The 18,383-nt window shown below is 53.7% G+C and overlaps 2 protein-coding genes across 4 annotated transcripts in view; one reads left to right on the top strand and one right to left on the bottom strand.

Annotated features, from left to right (window-relative positions):
- The window catches only part of CTNNA1 (catenin alpha 1), a 148,820-nt gene that overhangs the window by 85,351 nt on the left and 45,086 nt on the right, over nucleotides 1-18,383 (top strand). For all 3 annotated transcript variants that reach the window (XM_038770589.1, XM_038770587.1, XM_038770588.1), the window contains exons 8-9: nucleotides 15,393-15,473; nucleotides 16,734-16,886. In XM_038770589.1, the coding sequence (XP_038626517.1) occupies nucleotides 15,393-15,473; nucleotides 16,734-16,886 (234 nt within the window). The remainder of the gene's footprint in view (nucleotides 1-15,392; nucleotides 15,474-16,733; nucleotides 16,887-18,383) is intronic.
- On the bottom strand, nucleotides 1,797-5,267 carry LRRTM2 (leucine rich repeat transmembrane neuronal 2). The gene is made up of 2 exons (XM_038770591.1): nucleotides 5,152-5,267; nucleotides 1,797-4,671 (listed from the first exon to the last, which is right to left on the bottom strand). The coding sequence occupies exons 1-2, from the start codon at nucleotides 5,153-5,155 to the stop codon at nucleotides 3,116-3,118; spliced, it is 1,560 nt and encodes a 519-aa protein (XP_038626519.1). The 5' UTR covers nucleotides 5,156-5,267; the 3' UTR covers nucleotides 1,797-3,115.

Genomic DNA, 18,383 nt, shown 5'->3' with positions numbered 1-18,383 from the left:
CGTCTCGCCCTGGGGGCCGCAGTGATCCCCACCCGGACGAGGAATTTCTTTCCCCATCCTCTGAAAGCTCCCTCATAATTAGGGGCCAGCCAAGCATCCTTTCTCCGCCGACTGCCCCGGGTTGTCCGTCAACGCCGAGGGGCGTTTCGGTTGCCGCGAACGCGGGAGAGCGTCGGACACTGCGGCTGGGACGCCCCCTCAGCATTCATTCGGGCTTTGAGAGGCGGCATTTGCGCTTAGTCTGTAGACGGCATTTAGCCCCCCTCCCTCCCATCCCCGCGGGGCAGGAACTGCGCCCGATCTGATTATGCCGGCACCACCAGGACGGTGCTTGGCACGGGTTCATCCCTTTGCCCCGTGAGGGTCTCGTTTGACCCCCGGCGGCGACAGCGGCACAGGCGAAACCGGGGCCCGGATCTGCCGAAGCCGGAACGGGAGTCGGTTTAGCTAGAGCCGAGGCGCTGCCGCCTGGGAACCAGTGGGGGAGAAGCCGGGCTTCGGGGCACAGCGCGATTTCTTCCGGGCTAATACTTCATTCCGAAGAAAGCCAGCGGACCTCAGAACCCGACTTCCAGAGCATCCTCCCCTACCCGGTTGCCAAGAGAGACGGCGGGGTCGGGCGAAATAGAGTCGTCGCACGGGAGAGTTCTGTCTAGTGCCTTTGAATATGAGCCGGTGCTGTATTTTCCCAGAGATCATCCTGTCTTCCCTGAGGACTTTTGGGTTAGGAAAAGATTCCAACTGGGTCCCATTTTACCGATTGCCGGCGGCAGCTCTCCAGAGGAGCCGGGTGGCCGTATCGGGAGAGCCCTAGTGGGAGTCAAGGGATGTGGGTTCTAGGTGACAATTGCTTCTCCGCGCCTCAGTTTCTTCATCTGTAAAGTGGGAATTCAGTGCCCTTTCTCCCCCGCACTCGGACTTCGAGCCCCGTGAGGGACTGTGTCCGACGTGATCGTCCTCTACCCACCCCGGCCAGGGGTCAGAACAGTGCCCGACCCAGAGTCAGCCCAACAGATTCCATCATAGTACTAACGATGATAAGAACGATAATAACATCGGTGTCCTGATCCCTAGACTCTGTTTTTCTTCCGATTCACTAATCCCGTGCATCTAAGTATACGTTCAGTGAGTATTTGTAACTTGTAGCCATCTCATCATGGAGCGATCAAACAGTGTAATCGATTGTTCAGGCACCAGTCCTGGGCGTAACTTGCCACGAAGTTAGCAGGAGAAGGTCATCCGTGACCGATAGTTTCCAAATTGTTTAGGCCCGGATCGGACTTTGAATTTTGTATTCTCCTCTTGGGTCAGGGGTGCCGGCCTCCAGTGCAGCATTATCCCAAAACGCGTGTGGGTCTGAGTTCTGTTTACTCCACCCTCCGATAGCCCCCAACCTGGGTTTATTCACTCGGGGACCTAACGCCCGGATCGGATAACCGTCTGTCTCCTCTTCATCCCGTTCACACCGGCCACTGTGTGGCTGCCTCAGCCCGGAGATTTTTCTAACACGGCACGCCGAGCCCACGTTGTGACTCGGGAAGATATGGTGAGCCTCGCTGTTAAGCCTGGATGTTTTGCAGCTCTCATTTCCCTTTAAAAATCAGGGCCAGTCTTTGTCGACCAGAAGCCGGCCCCCCAGCAGTTGGGCTCCTCATCCCCCAAACCCTCAGTGCTGAGAAGAGTGCTTACTAAATGCCACCGTCATCATCATTAAACGGCAGCAGGGCCTAGAGGCAAGATCCCGGGCTTGGGAGTTAGGGGACCTGGGTTCTAATCCCGGCTCCACCACCCATCCGCCGTGTGACCTCAGGCAGGTCGCTTCATCCATAAAATGGGGATGAAGGCTGTGAGCCCCCACGCGGGACAGGGCATGGGAAAACTCCACGTGTTGGGTTCAGCCCTCCTCCCGGGAATGGATGACGACCTCGCTTTTCAGCGGAGCGCGGTCAGATCCTCGTCCCGTCCCCCACCCCTCCGGGCCGGCCTGTTTTTAAACTGGAATTTGAGGTCTAGCCCACTCGAATTGAAAGGACAAGCGCCCAAATCCAGACAAAGGGGGCCCGGCTCGGCGGACACCGAGGAGGCCGAATAATAAGAGATGAATGAAGGCGAGCGTTTGGCGTGACTCGGCACCGGAGCGATTCTTTAATCACGACCCCGAGGTCCCGGCTCCGGGAATCCGAAGCGGCCCTGCCCACCGAACCGATCGAAGGGTCTCGGAGTCGGCGAGCGGGACCGGGACGGGTCCGTTAACGCGGGCGGTGCTGCGGACGAGGAGGGAGGGGACCGCCAGGTTTTTAAAACGAGCGCGTCGTCGTGACTCTTGAAATCCCCTTCCCCCCACGTCCGCCGTTGACGGCCGCAGATCCGATGCTGAATCAGGGGAAGCGGTGTGGCCTAGTGGATGAAGCCTGGGCCCGGGAGCCGGAGGACCGGGATTCCGATCCCGGCCCACGCCGCTTGCCCGTTCTGTGGCCTAGGGCAAGTCACTTCGCTCCTCTGGGCCTCGGAGATTCGAAACCTCTTCCCCCTCCTACTTACGATAGCGAGCCCCATGTGGGATGGGGTCTGTAGGTGGCCCGATGGGCTGGTATCTCTACCCCGGCGTTTAGAACGGTGCTTGGTACGTAGTGAGCGCTTAACAGATTCCATTTAAAAAAAGAAAATCACCCTTGAGGAAAACCCTTTTTGTAAGTCTCCGGTCACGTAAGTCAGCCCTCGGCGAGAGGTGAAATCAGGTTGCTAAGAGAGGAGCCAGTCAGCGTTGTTCTGCCTGTCGGAGCTCTGTCCCCGGACGCCGGAGTGTCTCCGTCTGTCTCCGTCTCTCCCCAGCCGGGCCGTCTTCCGAAGCCAGGAGCGGCACGTGGGGGCTCGTGTGTGTTTCCGCCCGGTTACGTCGGGACCGCCGTACCTCGTCTCCGGCTTCACAGGTGGGTGACACTGTTGCTTTTTTCTCACGCTTGAACCGTGGGTCCCTTGGGGGGAAAAAAAGAATAGGGCAGCACCCGACAGAACGTGAGACCACCGGGTCCGGCGAGTCGGGCGCCCGGAGTCCCCTTCCGGTGGCGGACGGGGGTCCCTCCTCCGAGGCCCCAGGCGGGGTGGCCCGGCGGCATTATACCTCACACTCTTTGTACGGCAGCTGTTGACACTTGCACTGTCCGTAGCCGTTGATGATGATGAAGGGCCCCTCGTGGGCGGGCTCGTACTCGTCGTACGGGCCCTGGTCCGAGGCGCCGGCCGCGTGGAGCCGCGTCTGGGACCGGAGCTGCCGGTGGCTCTGGATGCCGGGGAAGCGGCGGATCCTCCTCAGGGCGGGAGGGCAGCACTTCCGGGAGATGAAGACCATAAAAATGATAAAAAAGAAAGAGAACAAGAGAGCCATGGTGCCCGTGATGACGCGCTGGGTGAAGAGGGCGCCGTCGGGCTCGGGGAAGCGTCCGTCGGCGGGGGTGGCGGCGGCGGCGGTGGCGGCGGTGGGGGGCTCCCGGCCCCCCGCGTGGTAACCGGACGAGCTCATCCGGCCGGCGGAGTCCGTGGTGGGGCCCCGGGCCGGGGCCGGGGCGGTGGCGGTGGCGGCCGCGGAGCCGTTCCGGCAGAGCTGGAAGCCGTAGACGGCGTCCAGGATGTCCTCCCCCTGGGTGTGGTCCGGGGCGTGGCACAGCACGGCGTGCTCCCACCGGCCCCGGAAGCCGCCCAGCCAGGCGGCCAGCGGGCATATCTTGGGGCTGCACTCCCACAGGTTGCCCGAGAGGCCCACGGTGGCCAAGGAGCCCAGGGCCCCGAAGGTGCCGGGCTCCAGGCTGCCCAGCTGGTTGTGGTCCAGCAGGAGCACCTTGAGGTTGGGCACGGCGGCGAACACGGCCGGGTCGACGGCCCGGAGGGCGTTGCCCGTCAGGTCCAGCTGCTCCAGGGTGGCCCAGGTCCACTCGACGGCGCAGGTCAGGTTGGCGATCTTGTTCCACTGCAGGAAGAGCGCCCGCAGGGCCGTGAGGCGGAGGAAGTGGGCCAGGTTGACGCGGGTCAGCTGGTTGCGCTCCAGGTGCAGCTCCCGCAGCCGGACCAGCCCGGCGAAGCCGTTGCGGGCCAGGCTCCGCAGCCGGTTGGCGCTCAGGTCCAGGAACTCCAGGCCCCGGCAGTCCCAGAAGAGGCGGACGGGGACGGTCCGCAGGGCGTTGGCGCGCAGGTGGAGGCTGTGCAGCTTGCGCAGGCCGAAGAAGAGCTCGGGGTGCAGGGAGGACAGCTGGTTGGACGACAGGTCCAGGCGGTGTAAGTTGAGCAGCTGGCTGAAAGTGGTGTTGGGCAGGTGAGCGATCTTGTTGGCGCTCAGAATCAGCTCCTTCAGCTTGTACAGTCCCTGGAAGGCGTCCTCCCTCACCACGGCGATCTGGTTGTGGTCCAGGTCGAGCCAGCCCAGGTGGCCGAAGCCGGCGAACTGGTCCCCCCGCAGCTCCCGGACCTGGTTGTGCCTCAGCGACAGGCCCAGGGGGCCCTGGCCGGTGGCGTTGGGCACCGAGCGGAAGCCCTGGGAGTCGCAGTAGAAGAGCAGGTTCTCGCAGCGGCAGCGCGGGGGGCACGCCGTGCCCGAGGCGGGCAGCGTTTTCCAGACCACGCTCATCGCGTACAGCGCCGCCAGCATCCGAGCCCCTAATGGCCACTTGAAATGCAAGCCTGCGGAACACATCGGGCGGGGAGACGCGGCGGGAGAGGATGTCTTCCGTCAGATCATACGCGCTTCACGCGACCAGATCCCCCCCCCCCCCCCCCCCGCCCCCCACCCCCCCAAAAAAGAGAGGCGAGGAAAAGGCACAGCGCCGCAAGGCGCCGGATTTCCCCACGGGCAGCCGGAGCGCTGATCTTGCGCCGCAGGGCTGCCGATCCCGGCGGCCGGGGGCGAGGACCGCAGGAATCGAGCCAAACTTCTGTGTTTCAGACGGACGGGAAACGGTCCCCGGGATCGATCCCCCGCTCTCGGAAAATGTCGATCACCCCCCCCCCCCGCCCCCCAACCCACCCAAAAAATGCCAAAAACAGGAACACCACAACCCACCGCCCCGCGCCAGCCTCGGTCCCCAAACCCCCGGCAGGTTGATGTCTTAATTTGCGAACCGCGCGGCCGTCAGCCCGGTACCGCGAACCGCCCCGACTCACCCATTCTCTCGAGCACATCGGAGGGTTCATTCAGTCGTTCCGAGACGCGAAGCGGGGAGTCCGCGAGAGGCCGCGACGTGCCGGAGGCTCCCCGGGTCCTTCGGTGCCCGGATCGGATCGGATCGGAGCCCCCTCCCTCCCCCACCCCCCCCACCCCCCCAGGGTCCTTCCCTCTCCCCTCTTCCTTAGGATTTTCTCCTGGAATTCACCGGCGGCTCCACGGCTCTCCCATCGGGGCCGAGGAGAAGTTTCTCCCCGTGTCTCCCTCTTCCTCCCCCTCCGTCTCTCCCTTCCTTCCCACCCCCCTCCGCCCCCCGCCCCCGCCGTGACGGCTCGGTTTTTATGGAGCCCCGGTCCTCCTTTTTAAGTCAGCCCGTCGTTGTCGTTCTCGGGTCTGAACTTGTTGATGGCAGGCGAGCAGCCGACGGGGCAGAGGAGCTCCCATTAGTAGCGTGAGTGCATTTACTGAAAAGCCCGTGAGGGGAAACGGTTCCAGGATGGATCGGCTTCTGCACGGCGACCACACGGGACTGGATGGAGGCTGACGTCACCCCGTGACGTCGCCCTTGTTTGGGTTTTCCAGAAGCTTTCCTGTCACTAAGCGCTGGGCCGCACACTGCGGTCCCGCAGGGCGTCCGGGCCGAGGGGGGAAGGCTCCCTCGGGTCCGTCCGCCCCTTTTAAGAGCGAGGCCGCGAGCCCGGAGCCAAAAACGGGGCGAGAGGCCACGGTCGCACCCGGACCGTCGATCGAAAGGGGAAGGGAGCCCGCGCGATTTGGGGGTGCCTCCGGCTGGGGGTTCGCTCCTGACAGACTGTCCCTCCTGAGGGAGTCGGGATTCAGGGACTCGGCGGACGGAGGGACCGCAATCCGGCCTCCCGCTCATTCATTCGTTCAGTCGTATTTATTGAGCGCTTACTGTGTGCAGAGCACTGGACTAAGCGCTTGGGAAGTCCAAGTTGGCGACATATGGAGACGGTCCCTACCCAACAGTGGGCTCATGAATGAATGAATGAATTAGCTTGTATTTATCCCAGAGGCTAGTACAGTGCTTGATTCATAGTAAGCACTTAACATATACCATTATTACTATTATTATTATTACTTTTATTTCATAAAGGCAGACTCAGGAGACCTTCCCAGACTGAGCCCCCTCCTTCCTCTCCCCATCCTCCCAGCCTTTCCTCCTTCCCCTCCCCACACCACCTGTATATATGTTTGCACGTATTTATTACTCTATTTTATATGTGCATATTTACTCTATTTTATTTTGTTAATATGTTTTGTTTTGTTGTCTGTCTCCCCCTTCTAGACCGGGAGCCCGCTGTTGGGTAGGGACCGTCTCTAGATGTTGCCAACTTGGACTCCCCAAGCGCTTAGTCCAGTGCTCTGCACGCAGTAAGCGCTCAATAAATACGATTGATTGATTGATTGATTGGGTAGGGACCGTCTCTAGATGTTGACAACTTGGACTTCCCAAGCGCCTAGTCCAGTGCTCTGCACGCAGTAAGCACTCAATAAATGCGATTGATTGATTGATTGGGTAGGGACCATCTCTAGATGTTGCCAACTTGGACTTCCCAAGCGCCTAGTCCAGTGCTCTGCACACAGTAAGCGCTCAATAAATACAATTGATTGATTGATTGATTGGGTAGGGACCGTCTCTAGATGTTGCCAACTTGGACTTCCCAAGCGCTTAGTCTTTAGACTGTGAGCCCACTGTTGGGTAGGGACTGTCTCTATATGTTGCCAACTTGGACTTCCCAAGCGCTCAGTCCAGTGCTCTGCACACAGTAAGCGCTCAATAAATACGATTGATTATTAGTCCAGTGCTCTGCACGCAGTAAGCGCTCAGTAAATAATAACAATAATAATAATGATGGCATTTGTTAAGCGCCTACTAAATACGACCAAATGAATGAATGAAAAGTTGGCAACGTAGAGAGACGGGCCGAGCGACTGAGAGATGATCCCGCCCGGTGGGCTTCACCCGGGGAAGAAGCGGCGGGCGCGTGGGTTTTCCCGGCGGCTCTTAAGGAGCAGACCCCGTAAGACGCCTCACAAAAAGCAAAGCCCATAAGATCCGTGCACCCTCAGCCGTTCATTTGTAAAATAAAAGCCTCTTTGGTTGCTCTTGAGACTTGAGCAGTTTGGCAGAAAGGACTTCCGCTCTCTACCCCCATCATCGGTCCTTTTGCAAGGCGACGCATTCCCCCAGATGTCGGGGGAGAAAGCGCCGAATTTAACCTCTTCGCGGCTCGAGCGGTGGGAGGGAAAAGGGTGGGCGGCCGCCGCCGTCGTTCTCGGAAGCGAGGGGAGAGCGGAGCCGGTCGGAGGGGGAAAAGGCTCGGTTTTCCCTGAGTCATTTTCGGGCCCCCTCGAATTTCTGCAGATTGAGTCACGTGGCGCCCTCCGCGCTGGGGTAGAGCCCAGTCAACCGGTGGTGGTCGTTGAACGCTTACTTCGGGCGGAACACTGGGCCGAGAGCTCGGGTGAGGACCATCCCACGGGGCAGGGAGACACGGTTCCCGCTCACGAGGAGGTTACGGACTCGAAGGGGGAGTAGTGAAGCTTTCCCACTCGATACTAATAAGGATAATGAAATCGTAATACCAACAATAGCGCTTACTCTGTGTGAAGCACTGGGGTGGATACGAAGTAATCAGCTCCTTTTGGGGGTTCACAATCTGAGGGCCAAACAGTGATCCAGTCCCCATTTGGCAGATGAGAGAACCGAGGCCCAGAGAGTCGAAGTGACCTACCCAAGGTCACAGAGCTGACAAGTGGCAGAGCCATCTTTTGGGTCCCCAGACGCCCGCGCTCTTTCCACCGTGGGCAAGTCACTTAACTTCTCTGGGCCTCAGTTACCTCATCTGTAAATCAATCAATCATATTTATTGAGCGCTTACTACGTGCAGAGCACTGTACTAAGCGCTTGGGAAGTACAACATATAGAAACAGTCCCTACCCAACAGTGGGCTCACAGTCTAAAATCTGTAATATGGACATGAAGAGTGAGAGCCCCACGGGGGACAACTTGATCGCCTTGTATCCCTCCCCCAGCGCTCAGAACAGTGCTCTGCACATAGTAAGCGCTTAACAAATGCCGTCATCATCATCATCATCACTAGGCTACGTCACTTCTCAGTTTAACCGGGAGAGCCAACTTTTGGAATTCCGTTCGGGGGAAAATCAGTGTTGTCTCCCCTGGCTGTCGTTGTTCTGATTACCACAGGCTTAAAATGGCACCCGTATTTCGGAAGGAGAGACAGGTATTTTTTTTTTTCCGTAATTTTGTTGTTTTAAGGGGTTCGTATAAGGGCTGGGGTAGATAATAATAATAATAATAATAGTAATAATAGCATTTATTAAGCGCTTACTATGAGCAGGGATTGGAACCCCCACTAGGCCACGTTGCTTCCCCTCCTTGTGAAATTCATTCAGTCATATTTATTGAGTGCTTACTGTGTGCAGAGCACTGTACTAAGCGCTTGGGAAGTCCAAGTTGGCAACATATAGAGACGGCCCCTACCCAACAGTGGGCTCACAGTCTAGAAGGTCACAGTCCAGAAGGATTTGGAAATGTCAAGGGGAAGGGGGAGGGAGTGAGGCACATAATAATAATAATAATAATAATAATGATGATGGCATTTATTAAGCGCTTACTATGTGCAAAGCACTGTTCTAAGCCCTGGGGAGGTTCCAAGGTGATCAGGTTGTCTCACGGGGGGCTCCCAGTCTTCATCCCCATTTTATAGATGAGGGAACTGAGGCCCAGAGAAGTGATGTGACTTGCCCAAAGTCACACAGCTGACCAATGGCAGAGCCGGGACTTGAACCCATGACCTCTGACTCCAAAGCCCAGGCTCTTTTCCACTGAGCCATGCAAGCTAATCAGATTGGACGCAGTCCGTGTCCCACGAGGGGCTCCCAGTCTTAATCCCCATTTTCCAGATGAGGAAACAGGCCCGTAGAAGTGAAGCGGCTTGCCCAAGGTCACCCAGTAGACAGGTGGCAGAGCCGGGATTAGAACCCAGGTCCTTCTGTCTCCCAGGCCTTCTAGGTTGGTCCTTCTCCGTCAGATGTTTTCACTGAGGGTTTGGCTAGGATGGAGGTGGGGATTTGAGAGGCAGCATGGCCTAGCGGTTAGAGGGTCAATCAATCAATCAATCGTATTTATTGAGCGCTTACTGTGTGCAGAGCACTGTACTAAGCGCTTGGGAAGTACAAGTTGGCAACATATAGAGACAGTCCCTACCCAACAGTGGGCTCACAGTCTCTTGGAGAAGCAGCATGGTTCAGCGGAAAGAGCCGGGACTTTGGAGTCAGAGGTCATGGGTTCAAATTCCGGCTCCGCCACTTGTCAGCTGGGTGACTTTGTGCAAGTCACTTCACTTCTCTGGGCCTCAGTTCCCTCATCTGTAAAATGGGGATTAAGACTTTGAGACACCCGGGGGACAACCTGATCACCTGGTAACCTCCCCAGTGCTTAGAACAATGCTTTGCACATAGTAAGCGCTTAATAAATGCCATCATCATTATTATTATTATTACTGTTGAATTCCCACCAACATAGCTGAGAGTGCCCTGTCTTTTTTTTTTCCCTCTTTTTAATGGTTTTTGTTAAGTGCTAATTATGTGCCAAGCACTCTATTCAGCACTGCAGAAGATACACAATAATCACACTGGCACCAGTCTGGGAGGGGAGTCATTTGTTCATTCAGTCGTATTTATTGAGCGCTTATTTTGTGCAGAGCACTGTACTAAGCATTTGGAAAGTCCAAGTTGGCAACATCTAGAGACGGTCCCTCCCCAACAGCGGGCTCACAGTCTAGAAGGGGGAGACAGAGAACCAAACCAAACAGATTAACAAAATAAAATAAATAGAATAGATATGTACAAGTAAAATAAATAAATAAATAGAGTTGTCGACCCGACAACACATTTCACCCCATCATTAGATGTGAACTTTGGTATTTGCCGAGTAAATTTAGAATCAAGATTCCGGGGCCGCTTCCCACCGACATAGCCGAGAGTGCCCTGTCTTTTTTTTCCTTCTTTTTAATGGTTTTCGTTAAGTGCTTACTATGCGCCAAGCACTCTATTAAGCACTGCAGAAGGCACACAAATCACACTGGCACCAGTCTGGGAGTCATTCGTTCATTCAGTCGTATTTATTGAGCACTTGGGAAGTACAAGTGCATTCATTCATTCAATCGTATTTATTGAGCGCTTATTGTGTGCAGAGCACTGTATTAAGCGCTTGGGAAGTCCAAGTTGGCCACGTATAGAGACGGTCCCTTCCCAGCAGTGGGCTCACAGTCTAGAAGGACCTGGGTTCTAATCCTGGCTCCGCCACATGTCTGCTCATCATCATCAATCGTATTTATTGAGCACTTACTGTGTGCAGAGCACTGTACTAAGCGCTTGGGAAGTACAAGTTGGCAACATATAGAGACAATCCCTACCCAACAGTGGGCTCACAGTCTAAAAGGTCTGCTGTGTGACCTTGGGCAAGTACAGTGCTTTGCACATAGTAAGCGCTTAATAAATGCCATCATTATTACTATTATTATTACTTCGCTTCTCTGGGCCTCAGTCACCTCATCTATAAAATGGGAATTCAGACCGTGAGCCCCACACGGGACAAGGGACAAGGGGGAGACAGAGAACAAAACAAAACACATTAACAAAATAAAATAGAGTAAATATGCACAAGTAAAATAGAGAAATGCTTCCCGAACCCCTGACTGACTCTTAAGCACAGCCCGTCCTTGGGTAATGACAGTTTACTGAGCTCCTTTATGTTTATTTTGCTTTCTAATTGCTGCTGCAGTCTTTAATTAATTAGCTCCTCCTGTTAAATTAATTAGCCCGTCCGGTTTTCTCTGCAACCCCCCCCCCCAACCAAAATGAGCGCGTTTCGACAGAGTTGTTTTCAGAGTTTAGCCATCTAATGAAGGATCTCCTCTTCCCTCCCCCGCAGCACCCTGAGTTTTAGTCGTACTGAAATGTCATTCCGTTCTTATTTTAAGTAAAGGGTAGCTGGTTTGGAAGAGGGAAAAAAAAATCCAATTCTCGGAGCACAGGTGATTATTTTTGGTCGACAGTCATCGGCTTCTGGGGGATTTTTAGGTGGCTTGCTTTACCTTCCGCCTGCAAAAAGCAGATTTTTCAAGCTTTTAACGAACGGTTAGGATTCTGGGTTGCGCATTGTCCATACCACCAATCAGTCACTGGTGGTTCTTGAGCGCTTATAGTGCACAGAGCATTGTGCTAAGTGCTTGGGCGAAGAGTGTCTTTAGAGTGGGCTGACGTCTTCTCCTCAGATGGAGGTGGATGTTCTCCAAGGGGGTCCTTTAAGTAGCTTGTGAGTCATCAGCCAGTGGTATTTATTGATTATTTATTGTATATATGTTTGTACATATTTATTACTCTTTATTTTACTTGTACATATTTATTCTATTTATTTTATTTTGTTAGTATGTTTGGTTTTGTTCTCTGTCTCCCCCTTTTAGACTGTGAGCCCACTGTTGGGTAGGGACTGTCTCTAGATGTTGCCAACTTGGACTTCCCAAGCTCTTAGTACAGTGCTCTGCACACAGTAAGCACTCAGTAAATACGATTGATTGATTGATAGATTATTGTGCAGAGTCCTGGACTAAGCATTGGTTGACATGCTAGTCAACCTTCCAGACTGTGAGCCCGCTGTTGGGTAGGGACCGTCTCTATATGTTGCCAACTTGGACTTCCCAAGCGCTTAGTACAGTGCTCTGCACACAGTAAGCGCTCAATAAATTCGATTGAATGAATGAATGAATGAATGCTCCCTGCCCACCTGGAGTCTCCAACCTAAAGTTGAGGGGACTATCACGGTCTCCAGTCAGATGGGTCAGAACATCTGGGACAAGTGATAATAACTGTGGTACTTCACGGGCTTTGGAGTCAGAGGTCATGGGTTCAAATCCCGGCTCCGCCAACTGTCAGCTGTGTGACTTAACCAAATAACCTCGTATCCTCCCCGGCGCTTGGAACAGTGCTTTGCACACAGTAAGCGCTTAACAAATGCCATCATTCATTCATTCACTCAGACTGTGAGCCTGTTGTTGGGTAGGGATTGTCTCTGTTGCCGAATTGTACTTTCCAAGCTCTCAGTACAGTGCTCTGCACACAGTACGTGCTCAATAAATACGACTGACTGGACTGAGGAATGAAGCCATTGTTCACCGGTTCTGGGTATCGCTGTTCCTCCCCCTCAACCAAGCCACTTCTCTCCTGCTGAGTGTTTGTGGAAAGTTGAAAGAGGGACGGAACCGTCACCGGAGGGTTTAACGGAAAGTGCGCTAAAGCCGTCGCCCTCCCTCTCCGTCCCCCTTCCCTTCCCCCCGCAAGATCCGTTAACTCGGTCTTTGTCAAACCTCCCTAAATATCAATTTGTCTTTCTCGTTACCTTGGGAAATGGAACTTTCTACCTCATTAATCAGGAGGGGGCGGCGATTCGGTAGCAGGTATTCGCCAAACCCATTACATTCTGTCAGATTGCTTTCTCAATTGTCGCCTCGTCCCTTTGGAAAGGCGAACCCCCGATCTGGGGCTTCGGCTCGTTGGGCGCCCGCCCGCCGCAGAACCTGCTCGACGAAGGAAGTCAAAATCCGCTCAGTATTAGGCGGGCAGGCCACCGTGTGGCTTTGCCTGTTGCCTTCTTTGACTCCCAGCCAGGAATTCATCTCCAAGCCAACTGCTTTCTTTATGTGTTCACTTTCGTTGTCAAAAGCGATAACGTGACGGGAAGGAAGCGCTCTCTCCGGGGAATAGCTCAGCTCGATATTCCCCGGGGCGTCGAAACTCCAGGGGGAAAGGGGAGAGCCGAACTGTCACCACGCCATTCCTCCGATTAGATCACCTAGCGTGGCTTAGGGGCCTGGAGTCGGAGGGTCGCAGGTCCTGAGCCCAGCTCTGCCACGCCTCTGCTGTGTGACCTTGGGCAAGTCGTTTTACTTCTCTGGGCCTCAGTGACCTCATTTGTAAAAGGGGGATTAAGAGTGGGAGCCCCATGTGGAACAGGGACTGTGTCCAAACCAATCAACTTGAATCTACCTCAGCGCTTAGTGCTTGGCACATAGAACATACTTAACAAGTAATAATAATAATGAGGGCATTTATTAAGCGCTTACTGTGTGCAAAGCACTGTTCTACATGCTGGGGAGGTTGCAAGGTGATCAGGTTGTCCCATGGGGGGCTCACGGTCTTCATCCCCATTTTGCAAATCAATCAATCGTATTTATTGAGCGCTTACTGTGTGCAGAGCACTGTACTAAGCGCTTGGGAAGTACAAGTTGGCAACATATAGAGACAGTCCCTACCCAACAGTGGGCTCACAGTCTAAAAGCTGAGGCCCAGAAAAGTGAAGTGACTTGCCCAACGTCACACAGCAGACGTGTGGTGTAGCCGGAATTTGAACCCATGACCTCTGACTCCAAAGCCCGGGCTCTTTCCACTGAGCCACGCTGCTTCAGCGTGAATCAGCCAACCGGAGGACCGAACCCCTCCCGTTAGCCGAGCATGGTGTCAGGCTGGGAGCGTCTCAATCGATCGGTCCCATTTATTGAGCCCTTGCTATGTACTAAGCGCTCGGGAGGATATAACGCGAAGGCCGGGGGTTGCGCCATACCGGCCTCAGCTTCCATCTTCAAGTCCCTGCTGGATGTCGGAGAGATCGCTGAACCCAACGTTCATATTAGTCTGACGGGATATTTCCCTCTCCTAATAAGAATGGCGGTAATTCATTTCATTCATTCATTCAATCGTATTTATTGAGCGCTTACTGTGTGCACAGCACTGTACTAAGCGCTTGGGAAGTACAAGTTGGCAACATCTAGAGACGGTCCCTACCCATAATTAAGGGCTTCCTATGTGCCACACGCTGTCTCGAGCGCTGGGGTAGATACAAAATCATCAGGAAGAAACAGAGAGCGAATCCCCATTTTGCAGATGTGGGAGCTCAGGCGCAGAAAAGTGAAATGACTCGCCCCAGGTCACTTAGCAGATGCGTGGCGGAGCAGAGATTCGAACCCAGCTCTTCAGACTCCAGGGTCTGAGCTCTTTCCTCCAGGCCACGCTGCTTCTCATAACGCTGCTCCTCTGACTGTGATTTGTCTGTGATACGAGAAGCAGCGTGGCTCAGTAGAAAGAGCACGGGCTTTGGGCTTATGTTGCCAAGTTGTGCTTCCCAAGCGCTTGGTACAGTACTCTGCACACAGTAAGCGCTCAATAAATACGATTGAATGAATGAATGAATGAGTCAGAAGTCATGGGTTCAAATCCCAGCTCCGCCACTTGTCAGCTCTGTGACTTTGGGCAAGCCACTTAACTTCTCTGGGCCTCAGTTACCTCATCTGTAAAATGGGGACTGTGATCCCCCCGTGGGACAACCTGATCACCTTGTAACCTCCCCAGCGCTTGGAACAGTGCTTTGCACATAGTAAGCGCTTAATAAATGCCATCATTGTTATTATTATTATTCCTCGTAGACAGAGAAAGGGTCGGGCAACTTTGTGGTACTGTCCTCTCCCAAATAATAATAATAATAATGATGGCATTTATTAAACGCTTACTATGTGCAAAGCACTGTTCTAAGCGCTGGGGAGGTTACAAGGTGATCAGGTTGTCCCACGGGGGCCTCACAGTCTTAATCTCCATTTTACAGATGAGGGAACTGAGGCGCAGAGGCCCAGAGTCACCCAGCTGACAAGTGGGGGAGCCAGGATTTGAACCCATGACCTCTGACTCCAAAGCCTGGGCTCTTTACACTGAGCCACACTGCTTCTCCATGGAATTAGTTCAACTCGACCTGAAAGTGAAATGTAAATCGGTCCTTTAAAACCAAGAATTGAATGGGAAACCGACTCTTGGCCGCGGATAGTTTCGCCAAAACAACCTCCGTTCCGATCCGTGGAAAAAATATAATCTTCCCCAGCGAGCGGCGTCATATAAGTAGCTGCCCCTGACTTTTCCCCTCCTCCCTTCCCTATCTCGTGTGAAAGCAGTGTGTTTCTCAGGGGCGGGTTCGTGAACTGCCGTGTGTGGGAAGCCCGTTCCGGGGTGGGAACGGGCCTGCTGATTCTGTTGGATTGCCCTCTCCCAGGCACTTAGTGCTTTGCACATAGTAAGCACTCCGTTAATTCCATCGAGCGATGGGGAAATACCAAGAAATCTGACCGCATTCCCTCTTTTTGTCTCCCAGGCTGGCCGCAAAGAAAGAAGCGATGCGCTAAACTCGGCCATCGACAAAATGACCAAGAAGACGCGGGATTTGCGAAGACAGGTACGTATTTTGTGTCTCTGTGTGTGTGTGTGTGTATGTGTCGGGAACGGGAATGGGGGGTGGCTGTCTGCGCCCCATCTATTGACCGTTATCTCTTTAGGTTTGCCAACTATGTTGCCAACTTGTACTTCCCAAGCGCTTAGTACAGTGCTCTGCACACAGTAAGCACTCAATAAATACGATTGATTGATTGATTGATTGATTGATTGAGCTCACATGACCGAATTCCCAGCCATTTTTTGTCTTAGGAAACCCAGTCCTGGGGCAGAGGGCGGAGCAGTGGTCCCTCTCTAGCTCTTTTTCACTCACTGGTCACTACTCAGTGACTCAGCAAACTCCCTTGGAAGTCTGGATTAATTCCCACACACTGGCACTAGCCGAAGAATTAGCAGAAGGGTCGTGAAAAGGCAGCAGTGCGGTGTGCGGCTTTTAGGACCAGTTTGGTCGTCTCGCGATGACCGCGTGGCCGGAGTCTCCATCAGGCCCGGCGATCACGGCAGGCCCGGACTCCTCTCCTTGTCTTGGTCGTGGCTACGAGCTTACGTGGCAGCCCCCGGGAATACCAGGAGCGACTTTCCGGTGCCAGGTTTTTCCAGGGCTGAGCTCGACCCGGTGATCCCAAAAGGTTTCTTCACTCTCTTTGGAATTGGTTCTGCAAAATGCATTGGCTCCTAGGTCTCTCTCTCTCTCTCTCTTTTTTTTTAATGTCGTGTGAATTTTTGAGGTGGATCAAAGAGACGATGTTAAATTTGGAAATATGTTGGGAAGGGGGTGTTTCTTTCATTTCTCACGATTGTCCACCTTTATGCAGTTGGAGCCAACCCTACGCCGAGCTGCTGAGGCTCTGATTTTCAGACCAGCGTGGCTTTTTTGCTAGTTTCCCTTTTCGTTCATTAATATTTGAATCGCAGTTCAGTGAGCCCTAAAAGGCGCCCGTGTCTCTCTCTCTCTCCCCCACACAAACGCGCACAGAAAAGGAGCCGATCTTTGAAATTCCCAATTCCCTGCCCAGATATGAGGCGGGAGCACAGAGCCACCGAGTCGACTTGCAGCTCCAAAGTGGTTTGACTGCCACGACGTGACAATCTCGTCCACGTTTCAACACCGATGAAAAACCGGTTTCTGATGCGAAGCTGTGAAAGTTGAAGTCAAACCATTTGCGCTTCGAGCCGAGATCAGGTGGCAGGAGGGGGCGAAAATAAAAGGGCTGCCTAGCTTCCGGCGAAAGTAACGTTCCGCTTTTAACATTTTCATCGTTAGCTCCGCAAAGCCGTCATGGACCACGTTTCCGACTCCTTCCTGGAAACCAACGTGCCCCTTCTGGTACTGATCGAGGCGGCAAAGAACGGGAACGAGAAAGAAGTCAAGGAATACGCCCAGGTTTTCCGCGAACACGCTAATAAACTGATCGAGGTAAGCGAGCCCGCCGTTGTCGTTCTCCTCTCGCCCCCGAAAATACAGAGCCGTTACAGACTCCGATCCTCTCACCGGTCAAACTGGCCCCGGGCACGTTCCGATACCTCGGAAATCGGTGGTATTCGAAACAAACGCCGGGATTCGTCTTCTGGTATCACCCACGTTGAGGGTCCGAAGTGCAGCCATCACCTGTTCCGTAGGCCATTAGGCAAAGCCGCCCCGGGTAGGTGGGTGCGTGTAAAATGAATCTCGCAAAATTAGTTGCTCGTACGTTTGGATTTCTAGCGGTAAAGACCACGTTAATACCACTAAAATATTCAGTGGGAACAATTAGCCAGCAAATTGAACGCATTACGAATTTAAAACCCGATTTCTGAGAACGTTCATTTAAGCGGTGGCTGACCTGAATTAATTACTTACGTTCTTCACAGGTTAGTCTGCCATTCAAGGAGAGAGTTTCGGCTGTCGGGGTTAAATAGGGAGAATTTTGAGTTTTCCGTTATCTAGTGGTATTCAAAGGGCACCTACTGGGTGCAGAGCACTGTTTTAAGCGTTTGGGAGAACGCCGAAGAGTCAGTGCACCTGATCCGTGCCGCCAGTCAATCAGTTGTATTTATTGAGTGCTTACCATGTGCAGGGTACTGTACTGAGCGCTTGGGGGGAGTTCAGAACAACAATATAGCAGACGCATTCCCTGCCCACAACAAGCTTTCAGTCTAGAGGAGCTTCCGGTCTTCTGCCTGCAGAGCACTGGATTGAGCGCTTGCAAAAACACAGAAGTAATAATAATAATGGCATTTATTAAGTGCTTACTATGTGCAAAGCACTGTTCTAAGCACCGGGGGGGGATACAAGGTGATCAGGTTGTCCCACGGGGGGCTCACAGTCTTCATCCCCATTTTACAGATGAGGTAACTGAGGCCCAGAGAAGTGAAGCGGCTTGCCCAAAGTCACACAGCTGACAGTTGGCGGAGCCGAGATTCGAACCCATGACCTCTGACTCCAAAGCCCGGGCTCTTTCCACTGGGCCACACTGCTTCTCTAATAATAATGACCGCTGTATTTAAACACTTACTATGTGTCAAGTACTGTTCTAAGTGCCAGGGTAGTTAGATGGTAATCAGGCCACGTGCGGTCCCTGTCCCACAAGGGGCTCACGGTCTTTGTCCCCATTTTCCAGATTAGGTAACTGAGGCCCAGAGAAGTGAAGTGACTTGCCCAAGGTCACACCGCAGACAAGTGGCGAAGCTGGCTTCCGATTCCCAGGCCCAGACTCCATCCCCTAAAGGGATTTCAGGCCACCAAGGACCATTTCAGTTGGTATTTCTTGAGCTCTGACTAGGTGCGGAGCACTGTACTGGGAGAGTCCAGTACAGCAGAGTTGGTAGACCTGTTCCCTGCCCACAACGAGTTTTTAGTCTAAGCGATTGAGTGATGTGCACGATTCAATGTACGCGGCCCCGGAAAATCAGACGCCTTGGTCCTCAATCAATC

Source organism: Tachyglossus aculeatus, chromosome X2 (genome assembly GCF_015852505.1).
Source record: "Tachyglossus aculeatus isolate mTacAcu1 chromosome X2, mTacAcu1.pri, whole genome shotgun sequence".
NCBI classification, from domain to species: Eukaryota; Metazoa; Chordata; class Mammalia; order Monotremata; family Tachyglossidae; genus Tachyglossus; species Tachyglossus aculeatus.
This window is presented reverse-complemented; position numbering and strand designations above follow the sequence as displayed.